Genomic DNA, 21,835 nt, shown 5'->3' with positions numbered 1-21,835 from the left:
TTAGTAGATACCTGCATTTTTCACTCCAATTTAGCTGAGACAGGTAGAAAAGTTCTCTCTACAGCTCAATATTGTCAAGAGACAATTGTATTTTTTCATTATTGTTATTTTAGGCTCCCGAGTGGCGCAGTGGTCTAGGACACTGCACCTCAGTGCAGGAAGGCATCACTGCAGTACCTGGTTAGAATCCAGACTGCATCACATCTGGCCGTGATTGGGAGTCCCATAGGGCGGCGCACAATTGGCCGGGGTAGGCCGTAATTGTAAGTAAGAATTTGTTCTTAACCGACTCGCTTAGTTAAATAAAGGATCAATTAGAAAACTATATTTTAAAAACATATTATTGATTTGTTTTCATAAATTACTCATTGCATTTTCTTGCTGTCACAATAGAGGTGGCCATTGATTAAAATTCTATATATTTGAAATTAGTTATCCACATTAAAATGTTTTGAAATGCGGGCTTTTATTTTGAACGTTCACATTATCATACAACAGTGACGTCATCGTTTGTGCTGCTGGCGGAACACTAGCGCATTCTGTTTCTGTATTTATATACATAACAGCGCTGTAGCCGCATGCATTTACCCAAATCCCACGACGTAGACAGAAGCTACCGACAACCCGAAGGGAACGATATCCATGACCATGACGCCCTTGTCACTGTCATTTTCGAGTCTGTTAAAGAATAAGGATTCTCTGCAGAAGTGTTTCAATTGCTACAATGCCTTCCACGCGCAGCACGACATACCACGGTACTTCGGAAACCGAACGCCGTGGAAGAAGGCTCGGTTATGGGAGCGGAATTTCAGTGCGGTGTCCCACAGTAGGTTCATCGGCCAAGTGTTGGCGAAACAACCCTTTGCCAAAATCTATGCGAAGGAAGCTACTTTGTGTACCACTTCTGCAAGTGGCCAAGACATGACCAACTGGTTGTGGTCTATTTACAACGAAACCAAAAAACAGACCGAAGGTAGGACATGCATCTGTTGAATCCATATGGTTGAGGATGTTAAACAATAATGTCCAATCCCTAATTATTTGTATTCCTTTGAGAGAAGTTAGGCGCAACTTGTTACTCACTGTACCAGCGGTGGCATGTTAATTACAAGTACCAGTACTTCAAATCAAAGTGTATTTGTCACATGCGCCGAATACAACAGGTGTAGTAGACCTTACAGTGAAATGTTGAATACAACAGGTGTAGTAGACCTTACAGTGAAATGTTGAATACAACAGGTGTAGTAGACCTTACAGTGAAATGTTGAATACAACAGGTGTAGTAGACCTTACAGTGAAATGCTGAATACAACAGGTGTAGTAGACCTCACAGTGAAATGCTGAATACAACAGGTGTAGTAGACCTCACAGTGAAATGTTGAATACAACAGGTGTAGTAGACCTTACAGTGAAATGCTGAATACAACAGGTGTAGTAGACCTTACAGTGAAATGCTGAATACAGCAGGTGTAGTAGACCTTACAGTGAAATGCTGAATACAACAGGTGTAGTAGACCTTACAGTGAAATGCTGAATACAACAGGTGTAGTAGACCTTACAGTGAAATGCTGAATACAGCAGGTGTAGTAGACCTTACAGTGAAATGCTGAATACAACAGGTGTAGTAGACCTTACAGTGAAATGCTGAATACAACAGGTGTAGTAGACCCTACAGTGAAATGCTGAATACAACAGGTGTAGTAGACCCTACAGTGAAATGCTGAATACAACAGGTGTAGTAGACCTTACAGTGAAATGCTGAATACAACAGGTGTAGTAGACCTTACAGTGAAATGCTGAATACAACAGGTGTAGTAGACCCTACAGTGAAATGCTGAATACAACAGGTGTAGTAGACCTTACAGTGAAATGCCGAATACAACAGGTGTAGTAGACCTTACAGTGAAATGCTGAATACAACAGGTGTAGTAGACCCTACAGTGAAATGCTGAATACAACAGGTGTAGTAGACCTTACAGTGAAATGCCGAATACAACAGGTGTAGTAGACCTTACAGTGAAATGCTGAATACAACAGGTGTAGTAGACCATACAGTGAAATGTTGAATACAACAGGTGTAGTAGACCTTACAGTGAAATGTTGAATACAACAGGTGTAGTAGACCTTACAGTGAAATGCTGAATACAACAGGTGTAGTAGACCTCACAGTGAAATGCTGAATACAACAGGTGTAGTAGACCTCACAGTGAAATGCTGAATACAACAGGTGTAGTAGACCTTACAGTGAAATGCTGAATACAACAGGTGTAGTAGACCTTACAGTGAAATGCTGAATACAGCAGGTGTAGTAGACCTTACAGTGAAATGCTGAATACAACAGGTGTAGTAGACCCTACAGTGAAATGCTGAATACAACAGGTGTAGTAGACCTTACAGTGAAATGCTGAATACAACAGGTGTAGTAGACCCTACAGTGAAATGCTGAATACAACAGGTGTAGTAGACCCTACAGTGAAATGCTGAATACAACAGGTGTAGTAGACCTTACAGTGAAATGCTGAATACAACAGGTGTAGTAGACCTTACAGTGAAATGCTGAATACAACAGGTGTAGTAGACCCTACAGTGAAATGCTGAATACAACAGGTGTAGTAGACCTTACAGTGAAATGCCGAATACAACAGGTGTAGTAGACCTTACAGTGAAATGCTGAATACAACAGGTGTAGTAGACCCTACAGTGAAATGCTGAATACAACAGGTGTAGTAGACCTTACAGTGAAATGCCGAATACAACAGGTGTAGTAGACCTTACAGTGAAATGCTGAATACAACAGGTGTAGTAGACCATACAGTGAAATGCTGAATACAACAGGTGTAGTAGACCTTACAGTGAAATGCTGAATACAACAGGTGTAGTAGACCTTACAGTGAAATGCTGAATACAACAGGTGTAGTAGACCTTACAGTGAAATGCTGAATACAACAGGTGTAGTAGACCTTACAGTGAAATGCTGAATACAACAGGTGTAGTAGACCTTACAGTGAAATGCTGAATACAACAGGTGTAGTAGACCTTACAGTGAAATGCTGAATACAACAGGTGTAGTAGACCTTACAGTGGAGTGACATGCTGAATACAACAGGTGTAGTAGACCTCACAGTAAAATGCTGAATACAACAGGTGTAGTAGACCTTACAGTGAAATGCTGAATACAACAGGTGTAGTAGACCTTACAGTGAAATGCTGAATACAACAGGTGTAGTAAACCTTACAGTGAAATGCTGAATACAATAGGTGTAGTAGACCTTACACACATACCTACAATACACATACCTACAATACACATACCTACAATACACATACCTACAGAAATGATTACTTACGAAGTACACATACCTACAGTAGTACCTACAGTACACATACCTACAGTACACATACCTTATATGCTCATACCTACAATACACATGACCTTATATACACATACCTACAGTACACATACCTACAGTGACCTACATACACATGACCTTATATGCACATACCTACAATACACATGACCTTATATGATACAGTACACATACCTACAGTACACATACCTACAGTACACATACCTACAGTACACATACCTACCCAGTACACATACCTACAGTACACATACCTACAATACACATTACCTTACATGCACATACCTACAGTACACATACCTACAGTACACATACCTTATATGCTCATACCTACAATACACATGACCTTATATACACATACCTACAGTACACATACCTACAGTACACATACCTACAGTACACATACCTACAGTACACATGACCTTATATGCTCATACCTACAATACACATGACCTTATATGCACATACCTACAATACACATGACCTTATATGCACATACCTACAATACACATGACCTTATATGCACATACCTACAATACACATGACCTTATATGCACATACCTACAGTACACATACCTACAGTACACATACCTACAGTACACATACCTACAGTACACATACCTACAATACACATGACCTTATATGCTCATACCTACAATACACATACCTTATATGCACATACCTACAATACACATACCTTATATGCACATACCTACAATACACATACCTTATATGCTCATACCTACAATACACATACCTTATATGCTCATACCTACAATACACATACCTACAGTACACATACCTACAATACACATACCTACAGTACACATACCTACAGTACACATACCTACAGTACACATACCTACAATACACATACCTACAGTACACATACCTACAGTACACATACCTACAGTACACATACCTACAATACACATACCTACAGTACACATACCTACAGTACACATACCTACAGTACACATACCTACAATACACATACCTACAGTACACATACCTACAGTACACATACCTACAGTACACATACCTACAGTACACATACCTACAGTACACATGCCTACAATACACATACCTACAGTACACATACCTACAATACACATACCTACAGTACACATACCTACAGTACACATACCTACAGTACACATACCTACAATACACATACCTACAGTACACATACCTACATTACACAGACCTACAGTACACATACCTACAATACACAGACCTACAGTACACATACCTACAGTACACATACCTACACAATACACATACCTACAGTACACAGACCTACAGTACACATACAATACACATACCTACAGTACACATACCTACAGTACACATACCTACAGTACACATACCTACAGTACACATACCTACAATACACATACCTACAGTACACATACCTACAGTACCTACAGTACACATACCTACAATACACATACCTACAGTACACATACCTACAATACACATACCTACAGTACACATACCTACAGTACACATACCTACAGTACACATACCTTATATGCACATACCTACAATACACATACCTACAGTACACATACCTACAGTACACATACCTACAATACACATACCTACAGTACACATACCTACAGTACACATACCTTATATGCTCATACCTACAGTACACATACCTACAATACACAGACCTACAGTACACATACCTACAATACACATACCTACAATACACATACCTACAATACACATACCTACAGTACACAGACCTACAGTACACATACCTTATATGCTCATACCTACAGTACACATACCTACAATACACAGACCTACAGTACACATACCTACAATACACATACCTACAATACACATACCTACAATACACATACCTACAGTACACATACCTACAGTACACATACCTTATATGCTCATACCTACAATACACATACCTACAATACACAGACCTACAGTACACATACCTACAATACACATACCTACAATACACATACCTACAGTACACATACCTACAGTACACATGACCTTATATGCTCATACCTACAATACACATACCTACAATACACAGACCTACAGTACACATACCTACAATACACAGACCTACAGTACACATACCTACAATACACATACCTACAGTACACATACCTACAGTACACATACCTACAGTACACATACCTACAGTACACATACCTACAATACACATACCTACAGTACACATACCTACAGTACACATACCTACAGTACACATACCTACAGTACACATACCTACAGTACACATACCTTATATGCTCATACCTACAGTACACATACCTACAGTACACATACCTACAATACACATACCTACAGTACACATACCTACAGTACACATACCTACAGTACACATACCTACAGTACACATACCTACAATACACATACCTACAGTACACATACCTACAGTACACATACCTACAGTACACATACCTACAGTACACATACCTACAATACACATACCTACAGTACACATACCTACAGTACACATACCTACAGTACACATACCTACAGTACACATACCTACAGTACACATACCTACAGTACACATACCTACAGTACACATACCTACAATACACATACCTACAGTACACATACCTACAGTACACATACCTACAGTACACATACCTACAGTACACATACCTACAGTACACATACCTACAGTACACATACCTACAGTACACATACCTACAGTACACATACCTACAGTACACATACCTACATACACATACCTACAGTACACATACACATACCTACAGTACACATACCTACAGTACACATACCTACAGTACACATACCTACAGTACACATACCTACAGTACACATACCTACAGTACACATACCTACAGTACACATACCTACAATACACATACCTACAGTACACATACCTACAATACCTACAGTACACATACCTACAGTACACATACCTACAGTACACATACCTACAATACACATACCTTATATGCAGACCTAAAATAAGAAATATCTAACAAATGAATAAATCTGCAGACTTTCAGGGTGCACTGATGTTTTCATATCTCCTTTAGCTAGAAACCTATATGATAGTGTTGACAAATGATTTCAAATGCATCATAATTCATGTCACTAATCAGCAAGAGCATGACAGACGCTTGTATTCATTTGCAGAGGGGCAATATTTTTTTTTTTTACCAACATTGACACAACACATCAAGAAAGCTTGAGGAAGAAATGTAAAACATGCATGTCATTCTTCTTCTTCTCCAACCTCTTGTTTTTCCTTCTCATTTAGCCCTGATCCCTGTGATATCTAAGAACAGTGTGAACCCCGACACCATCTTTGCCAACAACGAGATGAGTCTGGGTGACATCGAGATCTATGGGTTTGACTATGACTACACTCTGGCCTTCTACTCCAGACACCTCCACACCCTCATCTTTAACATCGCCAGGGACATCCTCATCCAGGAGCACAGGGTAATGTCTGTTCCTCTAGCCTGGTCCTAGATCTGATCTGTAGCAGAGGGTCTTTTAATGTGACAGAGATGAAGTGGCATAACAGAGGAGCAGTAGCCTGATCCCAGATCTGTTAGTGCTGACAACTCTTATGGTAATTGTCATATGGGAAATTCCACGGTAACAGAATTATGCTTTGACTCAGATTTGTTCACTTTAAAATGTATGCCAAACAAAAACCAACATTTTAAGATGCGAGGCTGTGGTCCTTCTTCCTCTACTCCCTATTCAGCTTCTGCTGCCATCTCCACCCGGGCCCCTCTGCTCCCCATTCTGCTTCTGCAGCCGCCTCCACCCGGGCCCCTCTGCTACCTATTCAGCTTCTGCTGCCATCTCCACCCGGGCCCCTCTGCTCCCTATTCAGCTTCTGCTGCCATCTCCACCCGGGCCCCTCTGCTACCTATTCAGCTTCTGCTGCCATCTCCACCCGGGCCCCTCTGCTCCCCATTCTGCTGCTGCAGCCATCTCCACCCGGGCCCCTCTAGCTACTGCCGTGACCAACGACCCGGTGCAGGCGGCTATCCAGCCGTCTTTAATACCTCTGATCCCAGGCTACAGCATATCATCTTCATCAGAGAGTTTTGTGGTAGCACTTAATGTGACCTGACCTGACCTCGGCCCCCTTCCTCACTAAACCACATATCTCCACCCTTATCAGTGCCTGCCACATGTTGTTGCTCTTACTTTACTCAATACATTTCAAGCTTAATTGCCTCCACCATATACATTCCTCCTACAGATCAATCAATCAAATGTATTTATAAAGCCCTTTTTACATCAGCTGATGTCACAAAGTGCTGTACAGAAACCCAGCCTTAAACACCAAACAGCAAGCAATGCAGGTGTAGAAGCACGGAAAAACTCCCTAGAACCTAGGAAGAAACCTGGAGAGGAACCAGGCTCTGAGGGGTGGCCAGTCCTCTCCTGGCTGTGCCGGATGGAGATTATAACAGTACATGGCCAAGATGTTCAAACGTTTATAGATGACCAGCAAATAATGATAATCACAGTGGTTGTAGAGGGTGCAACAGGTCAGCACCTCAGGAGTCAGCAGCATACCACCCTGCATCCCACTGCTGGCTTGCTTCTGAAGCTAATCAGGGTTGGTCCTGGTCAGTACGTGGTCAGTACCTGGATGGGAGACCACATGCTGCTGGAAGTGGTGTTGGAGGGCCAGTAGGAGGCACTCTTTCCTCTGAAATAATAATTTCCCAATGCCCCAGGGCAGTGATTGGGGACATTGCCCTGTGTAGGGTGCTGTCTTTCGGATGGGAAGTTAAACGGGTGTCCTGACTCTCAGGTTATTAAAGATCCCATGGCACTTATCGTAAGAGTAGGGGTGTTAACCCCTGTGTCCTGGCTAAATTCCCAATCTGTACTTCATACCATCATGGTCACCTAATCATTCCCAGCTTATAATTGGCTCCTTCATCCCCCTCTCCCCTGTAACTATTCCCCAGGTCGTTGCTGTAAATGAGAATGTGTTCTCAGTCAACTTACCTGGTAAAATAAAAGGAGTAAATGTCAGTTGGCTTTTCATAGCCCAGCATTCAGAGTTAGAGACAGCAGGTGCGGTAGAGAGAGAGTCGAAAACTGCAGGTCCGGGACAAGGTAACACGGTGAACAGGTCAGGGTTCCATAGCCACAGGCATAACAGTTGAAACTGAAGCAGCAGCATGCCCAGCTGGGCTGGGGACAGCAAGAAGTCATCAGGTCAGGTAGTCCTGAGGCATGGTCACAGGGCTCAGGTCCTCTGGGAGGGGAGGGAGAGAGAATTAGAGGGAGCATACTATTGCAGCATAAATACTGGAGGGTGTGACAGGAGGGGTCGGGAGACAGATAACCAGACTATGGCACTCAATATTTCCATAGGATACCTATAAATACAGATCTTATTTCGACGCACAAAATCATTCAAACGAAGTCCGATGGGTTTTCTCCTACTTTTCCCAAATATTCTCATAACATCACAAACCTTGCTTACTGCGGTCATTCGATGGCATTTGCATATGTTTTTCAAAGACAGGACGCATGAAATTAGATAAATAATTTAGCCTAAGCTACTAAAAATAGGCCTTTTAACAAGATTAAATCAGATGGGAGTCCAGACAGGCTACTTTCTGACATTTTTGGAAAGGACATGTGGGCCTATAGAGAGAATCAACGTGCACACGCCCATAAAAGCACCTGTCAATCAAAGTCACCAGCGCACGTCAGACACAAGTAACTATTTCTCCTTTCCTTAAAACGTATTAAAAAACCTAGCCCTACCTTAGACTTTTCTGAAAGTAGTCAAAAATATTATTAATTGACAAGGAAACTATTTGAGGTGACAACTATGGTATAGTGTGAAGATGAAATTGGCATTTTGAATGGATGTTTAAAAAAAATAAATATATATATATATATAGATAAAAAATCAGTCGTTGAATTACCGTGAAAAAAATGACTGAGTAGCATGAATGTTTATATGTATGTATGTATGTATGAAATGTAATGTAATGTATGTGATGCCAAGACCCCCAAAAATGTAACTGAATTTAAATAATGATTGTGTCATTATACAATACATAGCCTAATTACCTACTGCATATTACGTACGGCAGAAGAAGAAAACATATGGTATATATATTTCAGATGTTGTTGGTACATAATTGGTCTAGCCTATACACATTCTAGTAATCCCCTTTGATTGTGGACAGTATTATTATGCATACTGGATGGACTGGTTACCTTGTGCTACACTGCAAACGTTCTATCCATGAGTCTGGGAGAGAACCTACAGGCCTAGGGGATACTGTCGGTTCATTGGGGGCCTAGGGGATACTGTCGGTTCATTGGGGGCCTAGGGGATACTGTCGGTTCATTGGGGGCCTAGGGGATACTGTCGGTTCATTGGGGGCCTAGGGGATACTGTCGGTTCATTGGGGGCCTAGGGGATACTGTCGGTTCATTGGGGGCCTAGGGGATACTGTCGGTTCATTGGGGGCCTAGGGGATACTGTCGGTTCATTGGGGGCCTAGGGGATACTGTCGGTTCATTGGGGGCCTAGGGGATACTGTCGGTTCATTGGGGGCCTAGGGGATACTGTCGGTTCATTGGGGGCCTAGGGGATACTGTCGGTTCATTGGGGGCCTAGGGGATACTGTCGGTTCATTGGGGGCCTAGGGGATACTGTCGGTTCATTGGGGGCCTAGGGGATACTGTCGGTTCATTGGGGGCCTAGGGGATACTGTCGGTTCATTGGGGGCCTAGGTGATACTGTCGGTTCATTGGGGGCCTAGGTGATACTGTCGGTTCTAGTGGTTAGAGCGTTGGACTAGTGGTTAGAGCGTTGGACTAGTGGTTAGAGCGTTGGACTAGTGGTTAGAGCGTTGGACTAGTAACCGAAAGGTTGCAAGATCAAATCCCAGAGCTGAATTTGTTCTTAACTGACTTGACTAGTTAAATAAAGGTAAGGTAAACATATTGATTGTGCAGGGATGCTTATAGAGTTGGCCTACAATTATGAGTAGCCTAATAATAGGGCATTTTTATATTTTAATCAATAATAATTGTTTGGGCTCTCGAGTGGCGCAGCGGTCTAAGGCACTGCATCTCAGTGCTAGAGGTGTCACTACAGACACCTTGGTTTGATTCCAGGCTGTATCACAACCGGCCGTGATTGGGAGTCCCATAGGGCGGTGCACAATTGGCCCAGCGTTGTCCAGGTTAGGGTTTGGCCTGGGTAGGCCGTCATTGTAAATAAGAATTTGTTCTTAACTGACTTGCCTAGTTAAATAAAATAAAATAGGCTGACATATTAGCTTAAGCTACATAATATCTCACCACCATATGTTTCCATCTCATCCTATGTCTCATTCATTCCTTTCTCGAGCGCTCAGGGATAGGGGCTGTCAACACTTGAATTAAATATGTTTTTTGGGGGTTAAAAAATGTTACTATTCATGTTTCTGAACAGATTTCACTTGGTTTCCAAGATTAAGCACTGGGTAGCTGCAGGAACATGGTTGGAGAGCCCATGGCGTACAGAGCACTGGGTAGCTGCAGGGACCGGGTTGGAGAGCCCATGGCGTACAGAGCACTGGGTAGCTGCAGGAACATGGTTGGAGAGCCCATGGCGTACAGAGCACTGGGTAGCTGCAGGAACATGGTTGGAGAGCCCATGGCGTACAGAGCACTGGGTAGCTGCAGGGACATGGTTGGAGAGCCCATGGCGTACAGAGCACTGGGTAGCTGCAGGAACAGGGTTGGAGAGCCCACGGCATACAGGGCACTGGGTAGCTGCATCATTGAAAATAAGAATTTGTTCTTAACTGACTTGCCTAGTTAAAATAAAAAATACAGTCTAATAGTATTGTCATACAGTGTATTCAAAAAGTATTCAGACCATTTACTCAGTACTTTGTTGACTCACCTTTTGACAGGGACTACAGCCCCGAGTCCTCTTGAGTATGACGCTACAAGCTTGGCACACCTGTAATTGGGAAGTTTCTCCCATTCTTCTCAGCAGATCCTCTCAAGTTCTGTCAGGTTGGATGGGGAGCGTCGCTGCACAGCTATTTTCAGGTCTCTCTAGAGATGTTCGATTGGGTTCAAGTCCGGGTTCTGTCTTGGCCACTCAAGGACATTCAGAGACTTGTCCCGAAGCCACTCCTGCATTGTCTTGGCTGTGGGCTTAGGGTCATTGTCCTGTTGGAAGGTGATCCTTCACTCCAGTCTGATGTCCTGAGCACTCTGTAGCAGGTTTTCATCAAGATCTCTCTGTACTTAGCTCAGTTCATCTTTCCCTCGATCCTGACTAGTCTCCCAATCCCTGCCGCTGACAAACATCCTCACAGCATGATGCTGCCATGTTTCCGCATGGCAATCAGTCTAAAAAATCTTGGTTTCATCAGACCAGAAACTCTTGTTTCTCATGGTCTGAGAGTCCTTTAGGTACCTTTTGGCAAACTCCAAGCGGGCTGTCATGTGCCTTTTACTGAGGAGTGGCTTCTGTCTTGGCCACTACCATAATGGCCTGATTGGTGGAGTGCTGCAGAGATGGTTGTCCTTCTAGAAGGTTCTCCCATCTCCACAGAGAAACTCTGGAGCTATGTCAGAGTGACCATCGGGTTCTTGTTCACCTCCCTGACCAAGGCCCTTCTCCCCCGATTGTTCAGTCTGGCCGGGCGGCCATCTCTAGGAAGAGTCTTGTTGGTTCCAAACTTCTTCCATTTAATAATGATGGAGGGGGTTCTTGGGGATCTTTAACACTGCAGAAATCTTTTGGAACCCTTCCCCAGATCTGTGCCTCGACACAATCCTATCTCGGAGCTCTACGGACAATTCCTTCGACCTCCAGGCTTGTTTTTTTTCTCTGACATGCATTGTCAACTGTGGCACCTTATATACAGTTGAAGACAGAAGTTTACATACACTTAGGTGGGAGACATTAAAACTCATTTTTCAAACACTCAAATTGTCAAGATATTCAACTCATTAGTTTATATCTCGTCTTTCTCTGTTCTTATTGGTTCAAAGACCACCATTGGTTAAAAGTCCCTTATAACCAACTGTTCCTTTGTTTACACAAACAGGTAACTTCCGAAACCATGGAAACACGGGAGGAAATGGAGGGATACAAAGTATATTGAAAGCAAGTGTTACCACACCGGTGTGGTTCCTGAGTTAATTAAGCAATTAACATCCCATCATGCTTAGAGTCATGTACGGTTGAAGTTGGAAGTTTACATACACTTAGGTTGGAGTCATTAAAACTAATTTTTCAACCACTCCACAAATGTCTTGTTAACAAACTATAGTTTTGGCAAGTCGGTTAGGACATCTACTTTGTGCATGACACAAGTCATTTTCCAACAATGTTTTACAGACAGATTATTTCACTTATAATTCACTGTATCACAATTCCAGTGGGTCAGAAGTTTACATACACTAAGTTGACTGTGCCTTTAAACAGCTTGGAAAATTCCAGTAAATGATGTCATGGCTTTAAAAGCTTCTGATAGGCTAATTGACATAATTTGAGTCAATTGGAGGTGTACCTGTGGATGTATTTCAAGGCCTACCTTCAAACTCAGTGCCTCTTTGCTTGACATCATGGGAAAATCAAAAGAAATCAGCCAAGACCTCAGAATTTTTTTTTTTGTAGACCTCCACAAGTCTGGTTCATCCTTGGGAGCAATTTCCAAATGCCTGAAGGTACCACGTTCATCTGTACAAACAATAGTACGCAAGTATAAACATCATGGAACCACGCAGCATGCTCTGTCTCCTAGAGATGAATGTACTTTGGTGCGAAAAGTGCAAATCAACCCCAGAACAACAGCAATGGACCTTGTGAAGATGCTGGAGGAAACGGGTACAAAAGTATCTATATCCACAGCAAAATGAGTCCTATATCGACATAACCCGAAAGGCCGCTCAGCAAGGAAGAAGCCACTGCTCCAACACCACCATAACAAAAAGCTGCACATGGGGGATCGTACTTTTTGGAGAAAAGTCCTCTGGTCTGATGAAACAAAAATAGAACTGTTTGGCCATAATGACCATCGTTATGTTTGGAGGAAAAAGAGGGAGGCTTGCAAGCCAAAGAACACCATCCCATCCATGAAGCACGCGGGTGGCAGCATCATGTTGTGGGGGGTGCTTTACTGCAGGAGGGACTGGTGCACTTCACAAAATAAATGGGAGGGGAAATTATGGGGATATATTGAAGGAACATCTCAAGACATCAGTCAGGAAGTTAAAGCTTGGTCTCGAATGGGTCTTCCAAATGGACAATGACCCCAAGCATACTTCCAAAGTTGTGGCAAAATTGCTTAAGGACAACAAAGTCAAGGTATTGGAGTGGCCATCACAAAGCCCTGACCTCAATCCTATAGAAGATGTGTGGGCAGAACTGAAAAAGCATGTGTGAGCAAGGAAGCCTACAAACCTGACTCAGTTACACCAGCTCTGTCAGGAGGAATGGGCCAAAATTCACCCAACTTATTGTGGGAAGCTTGTGGAAGGCTACCCAAAATGTTTAACCCAAGTTAAATAATTTAAAGGCAATGCTACCAAGTACTAATTGAGTGTATGTAAACTTCTGACCCACTGGGAATGTGATGAAATAAATAAAAGCTGAAATAAATCATTCTCTCTACTATTATTCTGACATTTCACATTCTTAAAATAAAGTGGTGATCCTAACTGACCTAAGACAGGGAATTTTTACTAGGATTAAATGTCAGAAATTGTGACAAACTGAGTTTAAATGTATTTGGCTAAGGTGTATGTAATCTTCCGACTTCAACTGTAGACAACCTTTTGGTAGGCCGTCATTGTAAGTAAGAATTTGTTCTTAACTGACTTGCCTAGTTAAATAAAAAAACTGACCCTTCACAGCTATATGGATATATAGGAGTGGACTGGAACCAAAGTGAACCCAGGAGCAGCTTGTTGATTGCCCACGCCAACACTCCATCACCAGCCATCATGCATTAGTATCTTATAATAAACAGAGACAACATGGCTCCTAAAGTCTGTAAGCATAGTTGTTTGTATTTGATATTAAGTTGGATGAAATGCATAATTTCACAAGTGGTTCTTTGCAATATCACAGTCATTTCATCAATTGATTCTCCAGTGACTAATTAAAAAATATATATTTCATCTGTACTTTATGAGCTCAGTAGACCGGCTACTGCCTTTTAACTCTCATCACTGTAGGCATTTACATTTCATTTTGTATTTCATCTCATTAACACAAGATCTTCTGCAATAACTTGATATGTTGAGTCAGTCCTTGCAATCAGTTCCATCTTGAATAATGGTTATGTTCTCCAGCCTCCCAGCAGCGAACTGAATGGCCATCGACATTCATCCATCAATTAAGAACTGTGGTTTTCAGCTTCAGTTGTGCTAGCTGTAGGCCTATTAATGCTCATTTCATGTACTTGTCTTTATTCTAATACTTTTTGTTCATTGTTACAGGTGGAGCTTAAGTTTCTAATAACCAGGTTACATCTTACCTGAACTAATTCGGGGAAATGCTTCTCTATGCAAACTAACATCCTACCCAACTAACAACGGTTGGTCCCATAGTCATCACCTTCAGTTTGTAAATTAAGGCTGCCCAGCAATTTTTAAAATGTTTTTCATTTTTGTTTCACCTTTATTTAACCAGGTAGGCTAGTTGAGAACAAGTTCTCATTTACAACTGCGACCTGGCCAAGATAAAGCAAAGCAGTTCGACACAAACAACACAGAGTTACACATGGAATAAACAAACATACAATCAATAATACAGTTGAAAAAGTCTACAGCATGTGCAAATGAGGAAGGATAAGAGAGGTAAAGGCAATAAATAGGCCGTGGTGTTGAAGTAATTACAATACAGCAATTAAACACTGGAATGGTAGAATGTGCAGAAGATGAATGTGCAAGGATACTTGGGTGCAAGGAGGAAGATAAATAAATACAGTATGGGGATGAGGTAGATTGGATGGGCTATTTACAGATGGGCTATGTACAGGTGCAGTGATCTGTGAGCTGCTCTGACAGCTGGTGCTTAAAGCTAGTGAGGGAGGTTAAGAGCAATGGGTTCCACCATGTTGGGTCCTTTACTCGTTTCATGTATTAATGCTCATTTCACTGCTAGCGTGCAAGGTTCATCTGGCAACTGCACGTCCTTGGTTAACACTCAAGTTTTTCATTGACACTTTTACTCAAGTGCCTTTTCATGTTACAACAGAGCCTGATAATCTCAAGATTCTTTAATCAAACCTTTTCTTTAAGATCTCATTACGTGTTATAGACAGTTGGCCCTCTGAGTCCAGGTTTTTTACTATGTCTGCTTTCGTATCCGTCTACTTATGGAAGATCTTCAGACTCAACATTTCTGCAGTTTGTTGCCCTTTTACAATACGGGTAAAATGGTAACTCTATCGAGGGCCTCATCTCAGGAATATCAACGGCATGTCGCACACTAGGCGAAAACACTCTCTCAGGCAACACTTACTTCTTGTTGCTTTGTCTCTTTGCCCATTCATATTCAGTCAGCACGACTCTTCCTTCATCGCAACACTTGTATTCTCAGTACTAAGCTACCTGCTACTTCCTGTTCTACAGCATATGCTCGTAGCCCTCAGGTGGTTTCCCTCGGCGTTGACGTTTCGCAAGTCTTTTTTTGACTGGTTTTCCATAGTTTCCTTCTTATGGCAAGTTCACAACTTCTGTCACTTTTATTTCCTTCATGTGATTTAGGTTTTTCTGATCTGGTCTTTTCACCTGAATCACTAGAGCCTCACTCTCAAGCTTTTTAAATCAGGTTCCTAGGGTACCATCATAATAGCTAGCACTTACACTGAATCTATTCTCATGCGTTATGCTAATATATATTCCTGCTTGATCTCGCTCTGATCCCCATCATTCTCCTTTCATCTCTCTACAACCCGCATCTGTTTTCACTCATCTCCTCTCAAGTTATATAAAGGGGTAATATTTTACCTGGTCACTGGTCACTCGTTCAGAACTGCAGCCACGTTAGGATATAATTCAACCTTCACCCTCATGCTCTGCCTACACCTTATATGTTAGGCCCAAATCTATTGTCCGTCCTCTCAATTGTTGCTTCGTTGCGTCCCTTCTCCCTGTTAAGTAACTGATTATTTTGGGGTGTGCTCCGATGCCAGCGGTCCTGCGTAGGGCTGCCTACCTACCTGGCTTCGAGGATCTTCCCTCTGTCGTTCTTGTTCACTCAGTTAAACATGTACTAGATTGAAATAGAGCTTTAGTAAAGTTCAATCAGGAAGGCTGGTTTGAATGCTCGTTTAACTTCATTCAGTAAGTGTAACATAATTCACTCTGTTTCATATTCTACGGGCATAGTGGGAATGAATACTAACGTATCATCATAGCGTCTTTCCTATTAACCATGTGTGAAATGTCCTTCACCTATTGACCTTATAGCCTATAAGCACGGCACGATAATGCACATTCCTCACGCTTGCTGTTCAACCTATGGGCTCACTCTTACAATTATCACTCCCTTCTCTCTTAACCAATAGGGTGTAGTAAATCTTGGGATGTATTTATATGTTAAATTACCCATGTTTTCTCACTTGCTGTTTTTCTGCAGCAGTTGCTGCCATCCATTTCCCTACCACCACCAGCTATAATATCCTTAATGCCTGTCAACAGAACTCCTTTACCCCAACGGGGTTGTTTTTCTGCAGCAGTTGCTGCCATCCACTTCCCTACCACCACCAGCTACCATATCCTTAATGCCTGTCAACAGAACTCCTTTACCCCAACGGGGTTGTTTTGATGCCAGCAGTACCGCATTGGGGCTATCTGCCATCACCTAATCTGGCTCCTAGGATCTTCCCTCTTGAGACGAGGCAATTCGACAGACTATTTAATCAAATGTCATATTGCATTCCATCTTTGTTCATTCAGTAAAGCCTGTACTCGATTGAATTACAGTAGGTGAAGTGGATTTACCTCCGCTAATGGCATTATGGTAACAAAATGACATGTCCCTGACCTGTAACTATACAGAAATGCATGATTATGGATCTGAATATCATTCTATTCATAGTGATGTATCCTAAATAGGTACACAAAGGTAGAAATATGTAATATCCTTATTTTTATTATTCTTATTTTTATTGTCCTTATTATTCTACACACGGGCTATTATTTTAATGAGCTCCGCCCCCAAACAAGTCCACATTTGATTGTTTTCCTGACCAGACTAAATCTGAAACAATCGTAGATGTCTATGACATCACAGTAGAGTCCATCACAGTAGAGTACAGTCCATCACAGTAGAGTACAGTCCCCATCCTATATCTCAGATATTGTATCTCCCTACGAGCCAGGATGCAGACTGAGATTCTCTGACAGGGCTACTGTTGTCCATTCCAGTGATTTGTCTGCCATTGTAATCCTTGGGCGAGCATCTAAGCATTTTTTTCAGGTCGCCTAAGTCCAAACAGTGTTAAAAAAAAATATATATATATATACATTACCAGTCAAAAGTTTGGACGCTCCTACTCATTCAAGGGTTTTTCTTTATTCTTACTATTTTCTACATTGTAGAATAATATTGAAGACATCATAATATGTCAGTGGAAGGGAGGACAGTAGCAGGAGACACTATGAGCTGAACATAACAGTCAGTGGAAGGGAGGACAGTAACAGGAGACACTATGAGCTGAACATAACAGTCAGTGGAAGAGAGGACAGTAGCAGGAGACACTATGAGCTGAACATAACAGTCAGTGGAAGAGAGGACAGTAGCAGGAGACACTATGAGCTGAACATAACAGTCAGTGGAAGGGAGGACAGTAACAGGAGACACTATGAGCTGGACATAACAGTCAGTGGAAGGGAGGACAGTAGCAGGAGACACTATGAGCTGGACATAACAGTCAGTGGAAGGGAGGACAGTAGCAGGAGACACTATGAGCTGAACATAACAGTCAGTGGAAGAGAGGACAGTAACAGGAGACACTATGAGCTGAACATAACAGTCAGTGGAAGAGAGGACAGTATAGCAGGAGACTCTATGAGCTGAACATAACAGTCAGTAGAAGAGAGGACAGTAGCAGGAGACACTATGAGCTGAACATAACAGTCAGTGGAAGAGAGGACAGTAGCAGGAGACACTATGAGCTGAACATAACAGTCAGTAGAAGGGAGGACAGTAACAGGAGACACTATGAGCTGAACATAACAGTCAGTGGAAGGGAGGACAGTAACAGGTGACACTATGAGCTGAACATAACAGTCGGTGGAAGGGAGGACAGTAACAGGAGACACTATGAGCTGAACATAACAGTATGCCAGTGGAAGGGAGGACAGTAACAGGAGACACTATGAGCTGAACATAACAGTATGCCAGTGGAAGGGAGGACAGTAACAGGAGACACTATGAGCTGAACATAACAGTCAGTGGAAGGGAGGACAGTAACAGGAGACACAATGAGCTGAACATAACAGTCAGTGGAAGGGAGGACAGTAACAGGAGACACTATGAGCTGAACATAACAGTCAGTGGAAGGGAGGACAGTAACAGGAGACACAATGAGCTGAACATAACAGTCCGTGGAATGGAGGACAGTAACAGGAGACACTATGAGCTGAACATAACAGTCAGTGGAAGGGAGGACAGTAACAGGAGACACTATGAGCTGAACATAACAGTCAGTGGAAGGGAGGACAGTAACAGGAGACACTATGAGCTGAACATAACAGTCAGTGGAAGGGAGGACAGTAACAGGAGACACTATGAGCTGAACATAACAGTCAGTGGAAGAGAGGACAGTAACAGGAGACACTATGAGCTGAACATAACAGTCAGTGGAAGAGAGGACAGTAACAGGAGACACTATGAGCTGAACATAACAGTCAGTGGAAGGGAGGACAGTAACAGGAGACACAATGAGCTGAACATAACAGTATGCCAGTGGAAGTAGCAGGTGACCCAACTGTGGTTTGTGTCTACTTTGATATCTCATAGATATCCGCTACCGATTTGGTAAATGAATTATGAGTTTTAATCACATAATAATTATTAAACTTGATATCAGTAAACACACAGTAACTAATTAGTAGATCTACCTTTTCTTGTTACTTTTGTGAACTTTTATCTTCGTTACATGAGGGAGAGAAATTAGAAATGATCTGAGCCTTTGCTTACTGCACATTTTTTAGAATGGAAAATGCTTGAAATAATTATATGACTTAATTTCTCAAAAATATAGACTCTTTATTTTCATTTGACACTCAATTTGACATGCTCCTATAAACTTCACATGTTGGTGCTCATGTGTCCGTTTAGATGGAAAAGCTTATACCAAGTTTGTGTTGTATTGCCAATTCCTTGCCCGGGGGGGGGGGGGGGGGGGGTCGAGTTTGGCATTAAAATGACCACAGGAAGTTGGCAAGACGGCACAAAACTGATCTGGGACCAGAGTCTGTTTTTCTATTCTGGTTTCCCGGATCTGTTTGTCGTGTTTTGCCAATAGGAGTTGGCAAGAAGGCACAAACATAAATAGCCAACTCCTATGGTCGTTGTCACTCAAAACTCCTATGGTCTGACATCACAACAACCATAGGAGTTGTCATGATGGCACAAACAGCTCCTATGGTCATTGGCATGCCAATTTGCCAATGAATGCTTTTGAATGCTTTTGAAAAGGATTTCACAAGGCCCATTTTCACATGATATGCCTAGATAATTAATAACTACTAGGCTAATAAATGAACTTTTGTTTTCTTCTTTTGCTAGGTTAATTAAATTACCATGTTATTTCAAGTTTTAACTTTGGAGCGCAATAGGCAGAAAGTATATTATTTTACCATTGCAACATTTGATGTACAGTCACATTCCCTGTGGTTGTCTTGAGGCATTCTATGGAGTTCACAGCGTGGCAATGTCTCATCGCGATTGGTATTCCCTGTAATTTGCAACAATGTCAATAAACGTCATCTCTCTCTTTCCTTTGCGGTACCTGTGATTACCTGTGATTACCTGTGATTACCTGATGAGCGAAACGTTTTATGAGTTGATTCGACTCCTGGCTCAGTTTGTCAGCTGTGTCATCTTAAAAGCTACGTTGAGAGTTTTTGTTGTTGTTGTTGTTGTCCTAAAACATGTTTTAACGTGATTCCTAGGACCTTTTCTATGATGCTTTGTGGATACGGCCCCAGGTCGTGTTTTGTGCAAAACAAATCCTTTGGTCGTTGGCAGGCCTAACTAGCACTGGCATAAGACTGCACTCACTGTCACATGAAAGACTACTCTGCTCCAGATACATATTAATCAAATCATATTAACTGAAAACTGTTATATTATGTAATTCTGTTGGACTTGACAAAGCACAGGCCATGTCTTTGTTTGTAACCTTGACAACCCCCCCCCCCCCCCCCCCGCCTCCCATTTCATTCAACACTTGCCATATTTTTCCAAATAGAGAGGGGTTCTATTTATACTGTCAGTGTCTGTCTGTTAAAGTTAACAAACTATTTTCTAATAGTGGTGAGAAAATCATTGGAGAAAAATGTGTTAAAGTAGTTTTTTTAAAATTGTTTTAAGTATTCAGCCTTTTCAAGATCTTCCTCTGAGAATTGGTGTAAGTGGACTTTTTGCAAAGCCTATGTTCAAAGAACAAAGATTTGACTGAGCGTTTTAAAATCTGTGTCTTCAGTTTAGACAGTTTACACGTCCATCTCCAATAAATGGTGATAAACCATAGATCCTTGTTTCTGTTCCGCTCCAAGCTTCAGTGATAACGTCTCATTTTCTCATGGGGCGGCAGGGTAGCCTAGTGGTTAGAGAGTTGGACTAGTAACCGGAAGGTTGCAAGTTCAAATCCCCGAGCTGACAAGGTACAAATCTGTTGTTCTGCCCCACTGTTCCTAGGCTCTCATTGAAAATGCGAAGTTGTTCTTAACTGACTTGCCTAAAGATAAAATAAAATGTTTTTTTCTTCTGCCTTAGTACCCTGAGGGCTTGAGAGAGTACGAGTACATCCCTAACTTTGTTGTCAGAGGACTGCACTATGATGTCCAAAGGGCTTTGCTGATGAAGATAGATGCCTTTCACTACATACAGCTGGGAACCGTATACAGGTGCAGTCTAGCTATTACTATGAATACATTGATTAAAGGCCTAGTGCAGTCAAAAACATGATTTCCTGTTTTGTTTTTTTAATTATATATTTCCACAGTATGAGGTTGAAATAATACTATGAAATTGTGAAAGTTATGATAATGCCCTTTTAGTGTAAAATCTGTTTGAAAAGGCTGCCTGAAATTTCAGCCTGTTTTGGTGGGATGGAGTTTTGGCCTGCCTAGTTAGACCAATAAGAAAGAGTTCCAAACCTCTCTGCCAATAACAGCTGGTTTTCCCCTCCCCACTCAGGCCACTCCAAGGCAGTCCAAGCTAAATTCTT

General features: G+C 41.9%; 1 protein-coding gene across 1 annotated transcript in view; it reads left to right on the top strand.

Annotated features, from left to right (window-relative positions):
• Positions 1-535: 535 nt before the first annotated feature.
• Positions 536-21,835, top strand: part of LOC139376012 (5'-nucleotidase domain-containing protein 3-like) — an 81,175-nt gene continuing 59,875 nt past the window's right edge. Inside the window, exons 1-3 of the mRNA XM_071118059.1 lie at positions 536-973; positions 6,664-6,848; positions 21,382-21,512. Coding sequence (XP_070974160.1) covers positions 643-973; positions 6,664-6,848; positions 21,382-21,512 — 647 coding nt within the window. The 5' untranslated portion in view covers positions 536-642. The remainder of the gene's footprint in view (positions 974-6,663; positions 6,849-21,381; positions 21,513-21,835) is intronic.

The sequence above is a fragment of the Oncorhynchus clarkii genome, chromosome 2, assembly GCF_045791955.1.
Source record: "Oncorhynchus clarkii lewisi isolate Uvic-CL-2024 chromosome 2, UVic_Ocla_1.0, whole genome shotgun sequence".
Classification (NCBI taxonomy): Eukaryota; Metazoa; Chordata; class Actinopteri; order Salmoniformes; family Salmonidae; genus Oncorhynchus; species Oncorhynchus clarkii.
This window is presented reverse-complemented; position numbering and strand designations above follow the sequence as displayed.